Consider the following 20,785-nt stretch of genomic DNA (forward strand, 5'->3'; position numbering starts at 1 on the left):
TAATCATGAGATGAGTGTGGATCACCCACGTTACTGATATGTTGTAGTTTCAATATTATTGGTTGTTTTAAAATGTATAATTTTGTCATTTATATAGTTAAATTCATCATGTTGTGACACCAAAAAACTACAGCCAGCTTTACCACACATGGCAGTTTATGAGTGTTTCTCATTTGGCTGAACTCTTTAAATGTGAACTTTCTGACAGAATAAAGTGACATCATAAAACACTGTTTAAAAAGTAGTTTATTGTAATTGTGGCATTGTGTTATGTTCCCTTTAAAAAGGTAAACAATCAGCACATGTCAAGAGGTAGAAATCATCATCAGTCTGAAAGAAATGCGGGGACTGACATTCAAACACACACACACACACACACACTCGCTCACATGCACACAGAGCATTATTTTTTGTGCATGTTTCCACACTCACATCCCCAGCAATGCTGTCGACCTGCAGTATCGTTTCCACTGTACTGTCTCGTCAGAATTGTACATGCTGAAATCATTCAGCGTCCCGCATCCTCCGCTCTGAGCACAAAGGAAAAATAAATAATACGCTTCAGGTTGAAGCACCCAGAGGACGCAGAGACGATCTCCAAATAACACTTTGCCACTTTGACCTCATGACTTTATCTGTTGCTGATTGGCTGATTACTGTAACTGTGAACACGCTCATCGCTGATAATGTAGTCTCTTTTATCTCATTAGGACTACAAACATGGTCTACAGGAGAGGGTATGTTAGTTGTGAGTGCCGAATGTTGGGAGAAGGAGACAGGGTGGGACAAAAAGAAACAAACACAAAAGATTTAAAAGAAAAAAAAAATACATCGAGTAATGGTAGGTGGGTAATCATGAGTTAGAAGATCCTGTTAGTGTTTGTGTCAAGTTACAAAGAGCGTGTGAACAGCTGGTATGAACCGTATTCCAAAAAAGGAGTAAAAGAAAAAAACAAAACAAACACACACACTTTAACCCGAGGACCAGGTTATTTGACCCAGGAGATGTTGAGACAGCGAGCGATGAAGGCGTAGGTGTCAGCCACCTCCTGGATGACCTTGCTGGTTGGCTTGCCGGCGCCGTGGCCCGACTTTGTGTCCACCAGGATGAACAGAGGGTTTGTCTGCTTGGGGCTGCGGCCTACGATGTGCTGCAGGGTGGCGATGTACTTGAGGGAGTGGAGAGGCACCACCCGGTCGTCGTGGTCCCCTGTCAGCAGGAGCACCGCGGGGTACTGGACCCCGTTGCCTTCTGGGATGCGGATGTTGTGGAGCGGGGAGTATCTAGCAAAGGGGAGCAGTAAAGATTTAGATATCAGTGTAGGGAAATATAAACAACCTTTATTTTTGTTTAGGCTGCAAATTTTTTGCACGTTACAAATGAGAAATATTCTACTGTTCTGGTTGAGCACTTACTTGATGAGCCAATCAAACTGCGCTTTGTCTTCAGAGCAGCCAAAGTCTGTGGTCCAGGCGTGGCCGATGGTGAACTTGTGGAACTTCAGCATGTCCATGACGCCGACCTGAGCGACAGCACAGCCGAACAGCTCAGGCCGCTGGTTCACACAGGCAGCTGAGAGGAAATACAGTCAGACACACCAGAGACTCGTATATGTGAATTTGAAAGCGATTCTTGCTCTAGATATCGTTCTTTAGCCGGCAGCATACACACCTACAAGCAGGCCACCGTTGGAGCCTCCGTTGATAGTCAGTTTGGAGGGAGAAGTGTATCCCTCCTTGACGAGGTATTCAGCTGCACACTGGAAGTCTGTGAAGCAGTTCTGCTTGTTGGCCAACATGCCAGCTAAAGGGGAAAATACAAAGTATGTAAACTGTTCATCAATATAAAGAAAGATTATTAAGATCAGCATCATTGAATACACCCTTGTTCCACTTTTAAATGACAAAACCATCTCCCCTCACCTTTGTGCCAGGTCTCCCCGTACTCTCCTCCTCCTCGAATGTTGGCAACAGCCAGGACTCCGCCGAGATGTCTGACAAAGATGAGTCGGGAGACGCTGTAGCTTGGCGTGATGGAGATGTTAAATCCGCCGTAGCCGTACAGAAAACCTGGATGGGAGCCGTCCAGTTTGATGCCCTTCTTGTGAACGATGAACATGGGGATTTGAGTGCCATCTTTGGAGGGATAGAAGATCTGGCAACAAGACGGAGAAAAAGAAACCATCAGGAACACAAGTAGGACGAGAAACAGCGCCAGGAAATGACATCTTTTACACAGATGGGATCAGTGAATATGGTATTAACACACAAGTGGTCTTTATCAGTGTTTATCCTGGTGCTGATGAGGGTTTAGTTCTTGATCTGTCCTTGTGTCTAAGTCAGACGACGGAGAGGACAAAAGAACTAAAAGAAAATGTCTTGCTTTGCTTTGTGTTATTTCTGGGGTCACTCTCCTCAGCAGAGAACGGAACAATACATCTCTCTGAGACACCATAAATCCAGACGTTTAACTGCCTTTACTGTAAAAATAAAAATAATAAAATAATATAAAGGTGATCTGTTTGAAATGATAAGTTGAGAAATGTGGCTTTTGGTGAACTTTATTGCACTGAGAAGAATTTGTTCTAGTCCAGCCAATTTCTCTCTCGACAACCTGATTAATACCCGTTATACATCGGGTCAGTACTTTCAGAACTGGGTCAAGGTTGGGCAGTCAGGCACGGGTAGGTGTGAACATTCCTCCTATACAGAGGACTTTCAAACAGCAACACAGGGTTCTTTAGTTATCAGGACAGAAAATGAAAAGGAGAAACCAAGGACATCCTATACGAAACACCCGGGGACCTCGAGGTCAAAACATCTTTAGTGGGTTTTTCAAGTTCAAAGCTATATCAGGTCAAATCTGTGGTACTCTATTGTTTTTTTGTGAATTACTGGATAACAGAGAACTATATGAACTCAAAAATATCATAACTAAAAATTAATTAAATACAATTTTTATTTAACTTTTTTAAAGCTCCCATGAGTTTATAACAAGTTTTTAAATGTTTTTTTTTTTTAAAAAGAAAATCCATGAGGTGAACTGGGAAAAGGCTCAAAAATTAACTTTTCTTCAAAATAGCTTTAACAGTTTGCCTACATTCGTCCTACATAGTGTTGCTTTAATTGTCCACCTTCATGCGCGACACTGACTTGCCTTACCTTCCTGTTTCCTCTCCTTTCTTCTTCAGAAGTTAGTTTTTGATAAAGTTAACCATATACCTTTTTTTTTCACCCGTGATCGGTTGTCATAACAGCAGGTCATCCGTGTGCGGTGGAAGCTTGTTAATTATGTAGCTGATCAAAACTAACATGCACCAAATGACATCGTAGATATTACATAACAACGGCATAAGACCACTTACTTTAAATAAGAGAGATCACATCACAATCGGTGTGTTTACAGGAGGGATGTTAAACCAGAGAGTGTCTCTCTCTCTCTCTCTCTCTCACTGAAGAGCATTGTGTGAGTATAAAAATAAAAGTAACCTACAACATGCTTAAATGGGTCGCCAAATATACCTGCATAGCTGTTAGTGTATCTGGGTGGGCTGCCCAAGTAAACGGTATGGGTGGGAAACACTGAATGTAGTTACCTGGGTGGTCTGGTAGTCAGATGGGTTAAAGCCTTTAACGGTGACCTCTCTGAAGATGTGGGGTTGCAGCGGCTCCTTCGTCAGGTCACAGTGGTAGATGATGGCTGGATAAAGAAGACAAACTGTCATCTCATTTGTTCTACAAATCACTTCAATATGTCTCTGTAGAACACACTCAGAAATTAAACCAAATGTACAGATACAATAATACCAATTTCAAGCAAAGTTTTTCCAATTGTTGCTACTGTCATTAGATTTTTAAGATGTTATAATGATTTTAGACAGATATTTCAAACTGTTTCAGGGTTTGTACAGCTTTTTAAGGGTACATTTCAAGAACTTTCAAGATACATAGAACAAAAAATTCTACATTATATCCATATTACTATAAATGCAATTGCGAACAACCATTTCCAAAATTTTAAAGCCTTTGTGTAAACCCTGTAAAGTCTTAAAAACTCATAATTTCCTACAGCAACATTGTCCTAAGTGACGTAGCATCCACAACTAGGAAACAAACTGAGCAGTTATGTTCTCGTACCCGGGGAGAGGAAGGAGGTGAAATAGTAGAAGATCTCAGAGTCCCTTTTCCGTCCTGTGAAACCCACCACGGAGCCGACGTCGAGAGGGAAGGTCTTCAGCTCCTCCCCCGAGCTCAGACGGTACATTTTCAACACATTCTTCACGTCGTGGAGGAAACACACAAACAGGTAGCTGGAGTATGTGCAGGTGGCAAACACTGCAGGGAGGAGAGACAGAAAAAGAAAATGTACCACCCAATCCTAATATTTTACCAGTACAGGTCACGTGAGTGTTGCAGCAGCTCACCGATAACGTCCTTGTCATGTTGAGGGATGAGCTCTTTCCAGTTGCTTTGAGCTGGAGAGGCAAAGTCGATGTTGATGAGACGGTAACGTGGGGCATCCAGGTTGGTCTTAAAAGTGAACACAGTGCCCTCATTTGTCACGTACTCATACTCGGCGTCGAAGTTGTCGATTAGCTTCACCCATGGCAAAAGTCCTAAACACAAGAGGAGGAGTGTTTTAGTGTATGAAAGTACTGGAGATGCATAAATTCAGGCAAAATGAGAATATAAAGAATAAATAATATGCTTCTTGGTCCCCTTTGTTGTGGACATAAATTGAGACTTTCCTTGGCAAATTCAGGAAAAAACTTGTCAGGTTATAGTAAATAATAAAAGCAGGCCCACAGAAGAAAAGAAAAGAAATAAACAAGTTTACCATACCTGTAATACCCTGAGGATTGGTCTGAAGGTCGCAATACCACAGTCTGTTGACCGGATCACAACCTTCTCTGATAGACAGCAGCACATAGCGTCCATCATCTGACACCTGCAATATATATTGATGCATACATGTAAGCCTGCTGGTTTGTGAAATCTTAGCTGTTGTCTCTTTTCTGTAACTCACTCTCTCTCTCTCATCCTTATAACACAAAAGTGTCCTGTGAAAGCCCCTCTAAGGGTTTTTTGCACCTTTCCATCATATTTGCTCAGGTATATATCAATTTGTATATTTTGTATATGTGTAAACCAAACAAAAACACATACATGCAACCACTAAATCCCAACTTAATATCAATAATGCATGCACTCTTTAGTCAGTTGAAAAATTATTTTTGGTATACCTCAGCTCCACTCATCCATTTGGGGTGTTCAGGGAACTCGGCACACAGCACGTCCTCAGACTGGGGAGTCCCCAAAACATGGAAGTAAAGCTTCTGGTGCAGGTTGGTGGAGGTCTCAGTGCCTAGGAGACAGAACATTTTTAATTTCATCAGTGCCCCCTAGTGGTGGCATAACAGAACACGTCTGATGAGAGAGGTGAGGAGATTTGAGGTGGGTGGGTGTGCAGAAACAACAGTGATACATCAAAGTTGTAAGAGCAGAGGAAAGCAAAGCTACAAATCTAGCAGACTTAAAAAAAAAGTAGCACACAGAGAAACAAGTGAGCAATCTAAGATAGTAACAGCAGCTAAAGCAAAGTTTTGGATTTGAGAATGCCTGAGTGCTGGCTAACACTGGCCTCTTGACCTCACCATCGCTCTTTCCTTCCTGGTTGGGGTAGGAGTTGTAGAAAAGTCCCTTCCCATCATGAGTCCAGGACATGCAGCTAAACTTGACTCGCTCCAGGCGGTCCTCCATGGCCGTGGCATCTTCAACCCGCAGGAAGTGGATCTCCACCCAGTCTGAACCACTGGCGCTGGTGCCGTACGCCAGGTACTCCCCATCCTCAGAGAACGCATAGCCTTAAGGTAACCATAGGGACAGAAACAGAAACCTTAATAAAGACATCAGGGAGCATTAACATTCGTTATTCAGCTGTTAATATGAATGATATAAATAGCAGGCCAATTCTGGACATGAAGGCATCTCACGTTCAATATTTAGACATTATTATCATATCAAGAAGCTATTCTGGCAATGTGTTGGAATGAATTTAGCAAAGGCATCACAATGAAATGTATCACAGAGTAAAGAGTGTAATAGAAGAACAGAAGGTTTAAAAGAAGAATTAAAAGAGTAAAATAACCAGTAATAAAAAAGGTGCTTGCTTGTTTTTATAACAGCCTTCTTTAATACCTCGCAGGGCGACAGTCCCATCATCCGAAAATGTGTTTGGATCCAAGAAGACGGTGGGCTCCGCATCCAGACTTTCCTGCACGTACATCACACTCTGGTTTTGGAGACCTGTGTTGTAGAAGTGAAAGTACCTGAAAGTGAGGGGAGATATTGTTAATGTTCAAAGGATCTTCACAGATGTGTGTTTAAATTGAGAAAACATCCATCAAAGCAAACCAGGACTCCAATTATAGTGCTAAAACATGATTCTGGTGCCTCACCTGCTCCCCCTCTTGAAGGGACAGCTGTACTTGGGGTAGTCATACAACTCAGTCATGCGCTCCTTGAAGAGGTCTCGCACCTCACAGCGCTCTAGAAACGGCAAAGTCAGCTGGTTTTGAGCGCTGACAAAGGCCTGGTGAGGGAAGACAAAACACCAACACATCAACATTTTATCATCTCTGCGGTCCATTCCAAGAATCTGCTGTACTGATTTATCTGTTTACGCTTGCTGAGTAAAACCAGAACAGGTGTTTGTACATCATACTCCTGACTATGAAGGGTTCAAGGTTTTGTTCAGCAAGATATTGAGATCACTCAGTAAAAAACCTTCTTGGGACAGGACTCTGGTGATTATCAACTAACACCACCAACATCAATATTTTGTAACTAGTAAGGCAAGAGTGATGTGTGCTATTTAAAACAATAGACTGAGAAAATATCTCTGCAGGAACTGTAACATTTAGACCCCAAAACATGCGTGCCCTCAGCCTGTGACAGTATTGTTTGTCAATCTTGCAAAAATATTGCAATGAACAGGAATGAGGATTGAGAATTACCTGTGTTTTTTCACTGTCCGGGTCCTCCAGCCAGCTGTATGGATCCGGTACTTTGGAGCCATGATAGTTATCCACCTGAGACAGGTGAAACAGTGATGACAGTTGTTAAAATGTAAGCTAGCAAGCTAGGTGTGGTATAAACATGACACGCTAGCCATTGCATGCTGGTTAGCACTGTTAACCAAACAGCAAAGGAAACATGAAGCTAATATGTAGTAATAAACGGCTAACTGGAAACGGCTGCCCCTTCGTTTGTCAACAGAGTCAGTCTGGGCTGACTGACCAGGCTAAGCTAACTAGCATGCTAACAAAGCAGACGCCCATTTCAATGAATGAAAAAAGCATGATGATTAAGCATCCCGGCTCATTAGCACGCTAGGCTAGTTAGCTAGCCACATTTACTCACAACTGCATCGTCACGGTAAGCCTGCGGGTACAGGAAAGCCATTTTGGAGGTCAGTTTTCGGGAAAGGCGAAACAAAACAAGCTGCCGCAGAGACTGAAATAGTGGTTTTGCAACGAGCCTGTGGATCCTGTAAAACATCAACTTAAGGCGCTGAGGATGTTGGCAGAAGGATGCCCCGCATACACACAGACAACAAGCACCGTGAAGAGGGCCCCGCGGCTCCCTGTGTGAGCGGCACGGATCCTACTGCGCCCCCTGCTGGCGAGAAGCGAGAAGACACCATGAGGATAACTGATTAATAACGAAAGGCAAAAGTATGGAAGCCCATAGGTGACAATATGATGGACAACAATGTGGTTATGAAGCTAAAACTCTAGGCGCTCGTTTAATTTAAAGGGGCACTATGTAGTTTTGGAGGAGAAACTAAAACTCAGAATTTTAGGTAATAATACAAACTCAGAAATATTTATTTTGTCCATAACTGACTAAACAAGCTGTTCTCAGAGGAAAGTAAGGTCCCCAGAACACTGTTTGAAGCCAGAAGGTGGCAGGGTCCGCCAAATATAAACAAAGTAAAACAGTGTGAAACTGTGTTGTCCTTTAAGGTTAGTTTTTGTTCAGTTTATTCAGTCATGAAAACAAAGAGAGTTTGTTTATTAGGTTGTTTAGGCATGAAAAAAACAGTAAATGAAGATCTTTCTCTTCTGATTCAACGTTCGGCCCCAAAACTACGCAGTGCACCTTTAACCAGAACCAAAAAACCTCACAATGAAAACAATAATATCAAAATCATGTGAAATATTAGCCTACATTCAGCTTTAAAATGTAACTTGCAACACTATTTTTGTCCTACTATATATACAGGCTTGTATTAAGTCATTGGGTTTTTGCTAAAGTTATTTTTCCTGACAATGCATCAAATGATAAATGAATTAAAGAGCCTTTGACCAATTAACTAGTGGTTTTACATGGTGTTGCTACAGTTTAGGTACCCTAACCTTTACGATACTTCAGTTCATTATATCTGTAAAGCTTTAATCCACATGCCTCCACCCTCTCTCATCCCTTTAAAGCCCAATATTGGTTATTTATCGGTTCAGAGGGATCAGAGAGGAGGTCTAAATTCTATATTGTAAGAGCTATGTCTTTGCTCACTACATCTGAGCCTTTTTACCCTCAGGTGTGCATAAATTTCCTTTAAAAATACTCCAAATTTACTCCATGGCATGTTTATCCTGCATTTTAAGTTTTAGGCATAATACACTACGGGCTTTGTTCTTAAAAGTTTTGTTCTGCATCCTGTCACCATTGTAAATGAGGAGATCTCCTCAGTGGTGTTTTGGAAGTAAAATAAAGGCTAGTAAGTAGTAAATTAAACCAAACTGGAGGCTGAGATTTGCAAAAGGGCCGTGTTTTTTTTTAAGCCTGATCCAACATCAACCTCAACCCTTGAACACGGTAATGGTCTTGTTCTGAAAACATTTTGGGGATACTACTGATTTAAATATCAATAATTTGTTTTTAAACAAAGGTGATATTAGCTACTAAAGCGCAGGAAGACATTTTTGTTGTTTTCATGTCATCTTGCGGAAGCTGAAGTTGTGAATAGTGACGCTGCACCTTCAGTTAAAGGTTATCTGAGTCCACTGGGACTCTCCATCAGCACTCTTATCTGTGTGACAGAGGAGGATAGAGGTCAACCCTTCACTCTTCTTTCTTTCTGCTCATCATCCCCTTCCCTCCCTTCCTTCCTCTCCTTACTTAATCAATCAATCTTGATTTGACCATCATTATCACTGGCACCTACTCTTACACAATGACTGATAGCATGAGATAAGGCACGTAGCTGAAGGAAATGACTGGTTCCCCTGAAGTAAATCAAAAATCTGTGTTTCAGTCTAGATTACTGAATAGTTAGGCCATCTTGTTGAATGTGTTGTGTTCTTTCTCTGTGACGCCACACTGTGACTGTAACTCTACAACTATGCAGATAAGAGCCTTGCGACGGGGTTAATTACACAGCGGTGTTTGAGTCAGAAAGGAAACGCATTGTTTGGATACCACCGCTGATCATACAGTCAGATGTCCTCCAGGAGATTCCAGAGTGTTGTTACTTTCAGATTGGGCTCGAAGCGTGTCAGAGCTGTCTCGCCGCTGAGCCAGAGATATTAGAGGAAGATGAGAAGGTTTTGACTAGCGATCCTCTCATGCATGAATGGACGGTGAAAGTGGGGAGAAAGAGAAGAAACGCTTCACTGTTTTCTGTTTTCCTTTGTGATGAAAATCTAGTTTTGGGTGCGATGTGTCACAGGTGGTATGGTTGTTACATTCTTCCTCTGCTCCATCACTTACAGATTTCTCTCTTCCTATGAACTTTTGGTATTGGAAATGTTCGTAGGCGGATGATCTCGCCCTCCCCTTCTCCCCCATCGAGCTCCATTCTTCTTCCCTTCCTTAAGCTGGAGTCAGGAATACCCCTCTATGCAAAGGGGATCTCTTCCTGTTTGCCTATGTGAGGCTCAGATATGGGTCACAGAACTATTGTCCTCTGACGCCTCTGTTTCCTCAACAACCAGGGGCGAGAAAAACACTGACAGTTTGAATGAGCGTGTTTGTGTTTGCATTGAAATATGGACTTTTTTAATGCTCGTGGATGCATTTGTGTGTTTGACATGGAGTTAGGCTGGGTTGGAAGTGACCACGCATGAATTAGACCTTCTTGTTCCCCTGTTTTACTCCATTGTCCAGAGTCAACAGTGATCTGTCCGCTATAGTCGGAAGCACCTGTCTCTGTTGTCGGCGGACAAAGGAGGGTGACCACCTGTTGTGTTTCACCGTGCAGGGTTACCACGAGGTGAACTCATTCATAAATCTCTATGGCTTCACTCTGAGTGGCTCCTGTGAAGCGCTTTGTAAGAGTTTTTCAATTATTATTGTTTTGCATCTGATGAGTTGACTGAAGGGAGAAAGCAGCAGGAGGGAATCTGCTGATCACGCCGATCAATGCGGATGACTTTAAATTCTATCATCATGAGATCGGATAAACCCGTTCAACATACCAACGTGAACCGAAATGCCCTGTTGGTCAACTAAGAAACTCTTTGACATTTACAGAGGAATCCTTTCTTGTAAGCCGATGCACGTTCACATTTAGAGGAAGAACCCTGATAAGACGCCTGCATTCTGATATCAATCATACTTTTGTAACACACTTCATACTTTCACTTCTGGTTTTGATGTTCAGAGTCTGGGTCCATTATGAGCTTAACAATAAGTCATGGGGGCAAGTCGCACATTGACTTACTTTTGATTGAAGGGGGAACTGTGTAGTTTGGGGAAAGACATTTCAATCAGAAGAGAAAGATCTTCATTGACTGATTTTTTTCATGCCTAAACAAACTCAATAAACAAACTCTCTTTGTTTTCATGACTGAATAAACTGAATAAACAAATTGACAACACAATTTCATACTGTTTTACTTTGTTTATACTGTATGTGGCGGACCCTGCCACCTTTCTAGCTTCAAACAGTGTTCTGGGACCGTATTTTCCACTGAGAACAGCTTGTTCATTCAGTTAAGGACAAAATAAATATTTCTGAGTTTTATTATTACCTCAATTATATTGTAAAACTTGAAATTCAGAGTTTGAATTTCTTCTCCAAAACTACATAGTGCCCCTTTAAGTCTTTAAGAGTCTATTCCAAATGTTAAAGGTAACTTAACTTATTACACTTACAAGTCATATAAGTCATATATTGGTAAGTCATATAAGAAAAGTATAGCTAACACTGTGTAAGTTAAAAAATGAATAATAAATATATACACCAACATTTTAAAAAAAAGTTTTAGACCGGATATTCTTTTAGATGTTTCTATATTTAAAAATATGTTATTGTAAAGGCCTGAGGCACGTGCCTAGATCCTGCTGCAAGTGTAGCAAGTGATTCTGGATAAAGACAGTTGATTGTTGAGTGTCATTCCCAGGTTGTATATTAACTTTATATTATATATTTATACTTAATAATCATTGAGTATTAACAGGTGTGGCCCAATACTTTCTTTGAGGATCAAATATTTGACGTTGTGTTTAGTGCTAATTAGCTCATGTTAGTATACTAACATACTAAACTAAGCTGGTGAACATTATGCGAAACATAAATATATTAACACAGTTGTTGAGCAGTTGTAAAGATTATATTGAGCCATAAAAATAATCTTTTCTTGATTTCAGTCTAATGTGTTCGCCTTCTGTCAAGGCTAGCAAAGATAACTTGCTCCACCTTCTGATGCCTTTTGTTGATGGAATATTTTATCTGTGCACAGAAGTAGTCTTGTGTATAATGTGGACACTAGCCTAGTTAGTGCAGGTTAATGTGTCAGTTTGTAACAACAATATACAATAGGCTAAATCGCTTTTTAAAAAAAATCACAAATGCTTTCATCAGCAACAAGGAATGACTGTGCTCCTTTTATATCTCACCAAACCTCAGGTAAAATCTACTGCCATAGTCAAGTCACAGTCCTCTAACGTAATAATAGTCCAAAGGGATCTCTGCGCGACAAAACAATACACAAGCAATAATAAGGACGCTTTTAAATACAGAGATCACAGGACGCGGCTTCCTGCCTGTTTCTCTCATTCGGCTGTCATTAGCAGGGGCCTGGATAACAGTCTCTGCTCTGTCCTGTGTGTGATGTGGTGGAGGGTCAGTCCAACCTGGCCCCTCAGATGTCCTCAGACAACAGGATGTTATTGAGGATCCAGTCAGGGAAATTACAGCACGCACGGAAGGCGGATGTGATCGGCGCACAAATTATAGGAAATGCTTAATGCGTTTGTCATCAGGCGTACAGTATGTTGTGTGTGAGGCTTTGCATGTTTCATCAGACGCCCAGGTTAAGGCAAAATAAAGTGAGTAATATTATGTGTTGATCACTGACAAAAGAGCAACCATTAACTTTTATTTGAACTGTGCAAACAAGTCCAATGTTGTCCACAGATGACTTCATTTTAGGATGAGTGCTGCCACATCTAATGAGGTTCTGTCAGTGTCTATTCAGACATACAGTCACGAGTTCTTTCAGCAGAAGAAACTACGATAAGAGCGACAATAAGTCCAAGTCAGTCTCCCTGAAGAGGGGGGAAGTTTTGTCATTGTTTGTACTGATCATGTTGAAAAGGGAAAGAGAGCACTCAGGTTACCCAAAGCCAACTTGGTGAAAGAGCCGAGGATAAAAGGACAGTTTTACAACAACACAACTTTCAGGAGTGAAGCGTCATTGACTGCTTGTGCGTGCACCGTGGCATATTTATATCAACAGTAAACTATGAGTAACCCCAATGAAAAGAAAGTTGATGTCATTGTCTGAACATAGATCTTTATCTCTCAGTCAAAGTCATTTGTGTCTCTGTGCCGGCACTGTTTTCTCCTCGTCAAACTTGTCCGTGCACTCTTTCTGTCTAAAACTCTGATCTCAAGTCATGCCAAAGTCTGACGGTCACATTTCTCAACTCTCACCACTGACATGTGGAGAGACTCTCGTCTTAATTAGTCGGGCAGGAGCGAGAACAAAGTTGAGATCTAATGACGCACTGTTGGAGAAGTGGTTTGTGATCACTGAGGCGAAGTCCACACTGACCGGAGAAACAGGGCTGAATAACACGGGCTTCCCCTTGTCATTACACCACTGTGTGTCCATCATCTCCACACATCTCCTCTCTTCATGTCCTTTTCTCTGTCTTGCCTTTGAACCTCACCTGCTTTGTTTTCTGGGTTTGTCCGAGAAAAAGAAGAAGAGGAGAGAAAATGAACGTATCGGTTTTGCGTGCAGACGGATATTACCCTTTTAAAAGCAAAACAAATATGTGTGTGTGCATGCCCTGTAATTTTGCTGTTGACATGTGCACTTACAGTGGGGATCTGGGACCCTGGTAATGACTGGGCCAGGTAACACTGGAGACAGGTGGAGGACAGTGCTGTCTGACTGGTTCTAAAACAGAGAGTGTGTGTCTGTGCGTGAGTGCGTCAGAGTGTCAGACACAGACTGAGATGTGCAGACAGACATGGTGGCACCTGGTGATGTCATTGATGTTGTCAGTGAATGGTAGTAAAGTTCCCCTTTTATAATGGACACCATTCCTGAGCAGTCGACTCAAACTACTTAAACACACCGCATTGTACTCCTATTGTGATGTTGCTCAACAAGGAAAACACAATATTGCAGGGGTTCTCATTGACACACGGTCCATGAATGCAACACGTACAGTATATATCTTAAAGGAGTAGTTCGGACTGGAAGCACAGAGAAAGAGCCAAAGAAAAATCTGCCTATCAACATATCTAAGCTCACCAATTGGTAGTTTAATGAGTCACTCTGAGGGCTGGGGTGCAATGTGGCACAAACTGGCCCGTTCGTAAATCCAGAAATGAAATCTTAACGTTATTTAGCTAACGATTCAATTCATGTTTAGCTCATTGGTTTTTTGGAGCTAAAGGCGCAATAGGTAAGAATTTTAGTTTAAAACATTCAGAAATTAACTAAAATTATCGGCAGAATATGAAGAAATAACAGTTTTAAAGAAGTTAGCATACTAACCAGCTAGCCCTTGTCCTGAAAACATCTTTCTCCTAGTGATCCAAAGGACCTGTGCTAGCGGCATGAACACCGACTCTCCGGCTAGCTGCACGACTAACTGAGCTAACAGGCTAACAGTAGCCACGGTCATATACAGAATACAGCCAGGCTAGCTGTCTTTCCTCTGCCGCCAACATAAAGGCTTTATGCTAAGCTTAGCTAAGTTAAGCTAACTGTCTTGTGGCTGTAGCAAATTTAACAGACAGATATGAGAGCAGTTTCACTCTTCTCATCTAATTTTAGCGAACAGGCCAAGAATATTTACTAAAACTACAACTTTAAATGAAGCTACACAAGCTAAGATAATATGTTAATTTGTGAGTTTTAGAGGTGCTGGTAGCTAGGTGGATTTATTTGCCCTTATCTGCTGTTTCCACTGTTTACAGTATTTATGCTAAGCTAAGCTAACAGTCTGCTTGTTCTCGATATTCTCACCTAGCTTGGCAAGAAAACAAATAAATGCAGGCTATTCGCCAAATGTGGAACAATTCCTTTAACCAGTTAAAGTATGCAGAAAGTGAACTCTACAACCTGTCTACATGATGCTGATAGTATTTTTGTCAATGAAAACTCTTGTATCTTATTTTACCATCATGCGCTTTGCCAAACAGGTTTCACATGATTCTTTCTTTGATAATGCTTATTTAAAGTACGGGAAGGGATTGGTGTCAAAGACGTACACAGTGAGGAATGCGCACGCACGCATGCGTATGTACAATCATACTGCATCAGCTCATAGATGGGTCACAGTCTGCGATTCTGTATGTCTTTATTTAGGGATGACTGGAAGGAAGTTGTGTGTGGGTGTGTGTGTGCGCAGGGGGAGAGAGAGAGAGTTAGGGGGAAACTCTACCCTGTGCCAGAGTGTGACAACATGGATCAGGTTCACCTCTGTTTGTTCAGTGGCCATCCAGAAATATGGCAGGAATCTGAGAACGGCCAGCTACCCAAGGCTGACTGAGCTGAGTCGGCGCGCTGCTCCTGAGAGACAAATGGACACAGACAACCAGATATACACACACTCACACACACACACACACATTCTCAAAGAAGAAAACGTATTAAATTCTGCAGTGTATGCCACTTCTCACTCACTGGTACCAGTTGGATTTATTTCTTTGGTTGGATAAAGCATCTTAAGCTCTGCAGGATATGTAGGAGAGAGTGTGTGTTTGTGTTTGTGTGAGTGTGTATGAGTGTGCATCCTTCCCGGATGATGCGTCTCACTGGTGGTCATTATTACAGTCTGCCTTAGTAATCAAGAGGAAGACAAAACAATGCGAGGAGCCTTTTAATACAGGCAGGTGTGGCTCCTAGGGGGCTGACACTTCCTCAGCTGAACTGCTACCCACCTTAACGAGTCAGTCTGGGGTTCAGTAGGAAAACCTTATTTTTTTTAAACTGAGGACATAAAGTCTTCAGGTGATTCACATGTATTTGAGAAACGCTGAGCTGGAATAAAGCAGAGAAGCAAATACTGCATGTGTTTAAAGAGCAACAATGATATGCTGGACTGTTTTAAACTGCAGAGCTGTTGCATAATTTGTTATTTATGGTCAGACAATTTACATCAGTATAAGTAATCTGTTGAGAATCGCTGATAAACAGGGCTGAAAAAACTGAAAGCAAGTGTGGGAAAAAGGAAACATTTGACTCCAGACCAAATAACCAGAAAGGATGTTTTTCTTTTGCAGTGTGATGAAATCCAGGGTCAACCAGTGGGCTCAGTTCTCAGGGCAAGCTGGTGCTTCCAATTAGCGACCAATCCAATCTGTTTGCTTTTGCATGTGTTGAATATGTCTTATCTTATCTTGCTCATATCTTATTCATTAAAAAAGCCCTTATCAATTGCATATTACATAAGCATATACAGTTTGTATAACTGTCTGAAGATACTTATTTCTCAAATTTAGAGAGAAATCAAACAGGATTTAACTAAGTAAATAAACCGAATCCTAACCAGAATGAACAGTTACAAAAATCAGCTAACCATGCATGTGCTTATATTGACATAGAAATCATTATTCCAAAGCAATGATGTTTTTGGCTGATTACCACAGCAAAGTCAACAAATCAAATCACAAATCACCTTACACTTTTGTGAAGCCAACAACAAACAGTATGACCTACCAATAATAATTATCAAAGGGGCTAGTTGGATAAATAGTACCACAGGTAAGAGGAAAAATATGAATTTTTGATTGAACTGTCCTTTTAAAATCAAATCCTTTCTTGGCTGCCTGGAAATACTGACTGTGCAGGTGAACACCATCCTTGAGTGTAAAAAAAAGTCTATGCGTGTACGCAGGCACGCATGCGTCCTTGCTTTGTCGCCAGTGTTGGACATTATCCATCATTCACAGGTTACAGACATCTGCGCTGCGGGTCAGCTGAGTACAGTGATAGCGTTTTCTCCTCATCTCTGTGGGTGGTTTTGTCAGGATCTGAAAAGACATCTGTTGTGAAGCGCAGTAGCATTCCTCTTAGCCCTGAATACCATGATAATAACCCTTGGCCTGTCAACAGGAGATCATCCACCAGTCGAGTGGAGATGGTTGGAGGACTAGGTGGGTGGTGGCTCTGCTGACATTTATTCACATTCACACCTGAAATGGAAAACAGGAGGGAAAAGGAGATGGAGAAAGACAGATTAAGTCTGTTTTTTCAGTTCTAAATGCATTCATTAAGTTCGTATTGCCCCTGTCATGTCAAAAAAGCATATCTGGCCTGAGTCAAACTGTCAAAGACCAGAAGAAATGAATGTGCGTACTATATGAGGGATTACTCAACCACAAGCTGAATAGAGTGCGGGGTAAAGAGCGTGGTACAGGAAATCACTTATAGTAACATGAAATGGACGGGGAGGCTGACAGGTTGATAACAGCACAGCTTGAGAGGGAAAAAGTGAGGGTGACATGGGTGAGAGTAGAGGCGCTGCGACAACAAAATAGTTGTGATAGAATGTGAAACATTTCTCCTTGAGTCAGCCATAAAGCGTTGGTAAAAGCAGGGCTGCAGGCTGCGTGAAACATCTACGGCTGTAATGGGTTGTAAAATGGGCCCGGTTGCAGACATCTCTGCCACACATCATTGTCCTCATCCTCGGGGGAGGTGACAGGGAAGGAGTGGTCGCCTTTAGTCCCACTGCGAGAAATGACCCAAGGCAGGTGCAGACTGAGGCATGGAAATTACAGGGGCGAGATACATCTACTGCATTCACAGAGGCCCCAAAGGCACTCTTAGTCGCTCTAACTGTAACTGTATTTTCTGCTCACTGCAAAATGCAAATTCCTTCCTTACAAGGTGTCTTTAAAAGCAATGTTTGTGTATCGTTTTGGATTAATTGGCCCAATTTTTGAGAAATCCCTCTCTGAGATTTCAGCCTTCACCCAGTAGAACGGAGGCATGTAGAATTAAGTTTATGTTGTATACTACATTAAAAAAATTCAGCTAACCATATCTTTTTCTATAATAAACATTGTTCCCACTACTGTGGATAATCCACAGAACCCACTGGATTACAGTTTATTGAGGGATTATTTCTTGGGTAGAAAGTAGTTCTGGCGGGGTCTGTGGCTCATTTACAGTTAGTGGGACAAAATCTCAACTAAAGAAACTAAATGAATACATTGTTTTTTAAATGTTGTGAGCACCACAAAAGAGAGTCCATTGAACTTCATAGTATTGGGAAGAAGGCTCAGAGGAAGACAACTCAAAACCTGTAGCAAGTTAATCTGTTCGGCTGAATTCCACAAGAAATAAATCAGATTTGTTTTTTATTTTTCTATTTATTCCTACAAATGAAAAGTTAGATTTATGAGCAATTAAATGTACTCTTGCTCAATTCAATGTGCTCAGGCCTTCTGATTCCACAGCGTTGGTCTGGTATGACCAGTAGCTAATCGTGGCTAAAGTGTCATAATGGTGTGAATGACGCAACGAGTCAAAAATGTTTCATATTTAGCGAAAAATTAATCTGTATTTTGGTACTTTATGAAATAACAAGAGGAAAAAACAACATAGACCTGGCTAATGTAATTGAAAGAAATACAGCTTCTGGTGAGTTCTGACTCCAGTCAGAGGCTTAGCACACACACACACACACACAGTACTACAGACGTGGCTGGTGCGTGACCCGTGCTAGCAAACATAAAGCTAACGTCTGTCCTGCTGGTTCATTCACCGCTGCTTAATTTGTGTGAATGAGGCAAGACAAAAATTCACTTTCTGTCTGAACCAAGTGTAAACCCCTTGTTTGGAGCTAGGAGTTACCATATTTGGATGATAGGGTGGAGCTGGGGAAGACATGCCTTGGTAGCGACTTGTCAATCACAAGGTAGCATACCCTGTTTTGTTGTCTATTTTGAAATGAACATCATGCAGTATTGGAGAAAAGTTTAAACTACTGATTGAGACCACAAACTCATTAGGAAACTGTTTACTGTTGTAATAAATCAAATGGGAAGTAGGGTAATTTTCTCATAAGCTTTTACAATAGGACATCTTTTTGCAACCAGTGAGTTTCCCTGCTGGCCATTAGAAATAATGCAGGTTTCAGACACTTCCGCATTAGCTTCACATTGGCACTGTCCACTATTCATACAGTCTATGTTCTGAACACACATTTACACCTTTACGTCTCAACAATTAGAATGATGCTGTTATTTCCAATTGTGGCTATGGGTGTTGGCTAAAAAACATCACGTTCAATGTCTTTGCCATTTTCAGTTTATGAGCTTGTTCTCTTTGGCCTACATACAAGTAAACTACATTTCTTGACACTCCTTTATGAGCAGTCATGTTCATGTCTCCATAAGCCTGTTCATCATCCTGTCATTCTAAGAATGTCATGTCAAATATCAGGCAGTCAACCTCCAACTAGACACACACATGCCCACGCTCTTAAAACATCCACTCACAAAAAAACGAAGTTCTGAGTGCAACCTTGTGCCTCCGCACGACTCATTTGAGAAGTGCTTTTGTCATTTTGTAAATTACTCACACGTTACGTATGAGTAATAGATGTAGTAAAGGGAAGGTTCAGATAGAGAGGTATTACGGAGGAAGAGGAGGGGTGGAGTAGAGGAGAGCTGAATAGAAGGTGATGAATGAGATGACTGAAGGCAAAGAGAAAGAGCGAAACAGCAAGAGAGAAGTGGATTTTAAATTACATGGTGGCTCATGTCAGCAGCTGTAATTAGTAGCTTGGTCAGGTGTGATGAGTGGGACAGGAAGTATGAAAAGAAGGACAAAACACCACAGAAACGAAGGAGAGCCTATGTGGATCAGAATCCACTTGACACACAGCTATGCAATATGAACGTCCCTGAAGAGGAGAAAGTGAATGAGAGCAATGTCCGCGGCAAACGCATGTGTGAATGGAAATAGGCTCACACATACAAGGCTGTTGTTCACAGTATGTCGCGTGTCAAGCGCGTGGATGAAGAGTCTGAAAATTCAGGCAATTCTTGTGCTGGCTGGCGGCCTGCCAAGTCAAATGTTGCCTTTGGAGAAAAGAACAAGGGGAGAGTAGAGCGGGGTGAAAGCCGGGCTACAGATAAACTTACAGGATGACACAAGTATCAACACACTCTGGATCTCACCCCGACCGAGTCGCACAGAGGGACAGCTGGACACGAAAGACAAAAAACACATGCATGCACCAGAAAACACACCCTTCACAGTGCTCCATTTGTTTATTTGTATCTCACATAAGTGAGGGCACAGTTTCATGTTGCAGTATCCAGCAATTCTCAGTAGCTGAGCATTAAAAGCATTTATTTAACTATGAGAATGACGCCTATGAATTATTTTGGATAAGCACCTCTGGAAGGAAGACAATGAGAGGAAAGCAGAAAATCAGAAAAAAAACAAGACAAAAGTTCTTCAGTGATACAAAATGTTACCCTATTCTTCCAGTGTCTGATTATTTTAATTGTGTGTTTAAGCAAAAGTTCTTATCTAACTATAAAGCCAGGAATCTGTCTTTCTGTCAGTTATTTAAATATCTCGAGAACTGGTGATCTGATCTACTTCACACTTGGCAGGTTTATTGCTGAGGACCCGAGGAAGTGCAGTGTTGAATTTGGTGGAATCTGGACACGTGACACATTCAATATTGATCAATTTTGAATAAACAGTGAACACGGCTTCTGTGCAGTGTCTGCAGGCCTTAGCACTCCGGCTTCCATGGCTCTGCAGACTGAAGCTGGGCTCACACGTGATCCCTAACGGGATCTTGTGGGGAAGCAGACATACACAAAATGAAAATTGGCATGGTGCAACAACTTGCTGTAGTAACAAAAACCAAAAGCAAAAGTTTAAATGAGTCTGGATGAGTGGGCTGACTTGTGCAACACAGGATTTCTCCTCTTCGGTCAGAACTGTAGATGAGATTTTAAGTTTCTGTCAACAGTTGTATGCTAGCTAACATTGTGGTCCAGCTTGGGAAATACTGATGCAATCATCCATATTTTAAATCGGAAATGTCAAATATGATATTACCAGAGAAGCCGATGAGTCTGTGAGCAGTTCAGGAGGCTTAAGACTGGATCTGTGTGCCCCTAACATTACCAGATAATCTGCGCTGAACAGCATGTTTTGAACAAGCACTGCAGTAGTGATTGTCAATATTAACCAGAACAATCGGTGAATAAAAAAAAAAAATCTTATTAAAAGAACGTTTTGATGATCTGTTAATGTTTTTTAAGTAATAACGGCCATAA

General features: G+C 41.5%; 1 protein-coding gene across 1 annotated transcript; it reads right to left on the bottom strand.

Annotated features, from left to right (window-relative positions):
- Window positions 1-228: 228 nt before the first annotated feature.
- On the bottom strand, window positions 229-7,672 carry prep (prolyl endopeptidase). Its single transcript, XM_073492244.1, has 14 exons — window positions 7,423-7,672; window positions 7,017-7,091; window positions 6,459-6,592; window positions 6,199-6,329; window positions 5,655-5,864; window positions 5,244-5,365; window positions 4,843-4,948; window positions 4,425-4,616; window positions 4,138-4,335; window positions 3,597-3,700; window positions 1,924-2,155; window positions 1,673-1,804; window positions 1,417-1,573; window positions 229-1,284 (listed from the first exon to the last, which is right to left on the bottom strand). The coding sequence occupies exons 1-14, from the start codon at window positions 7,558-7,560 to the stop codon at window positions 990-992; spliced, it is 2,226 nt and encodes a 741-aa protein (XP_073348345.1). The 5' UTR covers window positions 7,561-7,672; the 3' UTR covers window positions 229-989.
- Window positions 7,673-20,785: the final 13,113 nt, after the last annotated feature.

The sequence above is a fragment of the Pagrus major genome, chromosome 22 (assembly GCF_040436345.1).
Source record: "Pagrus major chromosome 22, Pma_NU_1.0".
NCBI classification, from domain to species: domain Eukaryota; kingdom Metazoa; phylum Chordata; class Actinopteri; order Spariformes; family Sparidae; genus Pagrus; species Pagrus major.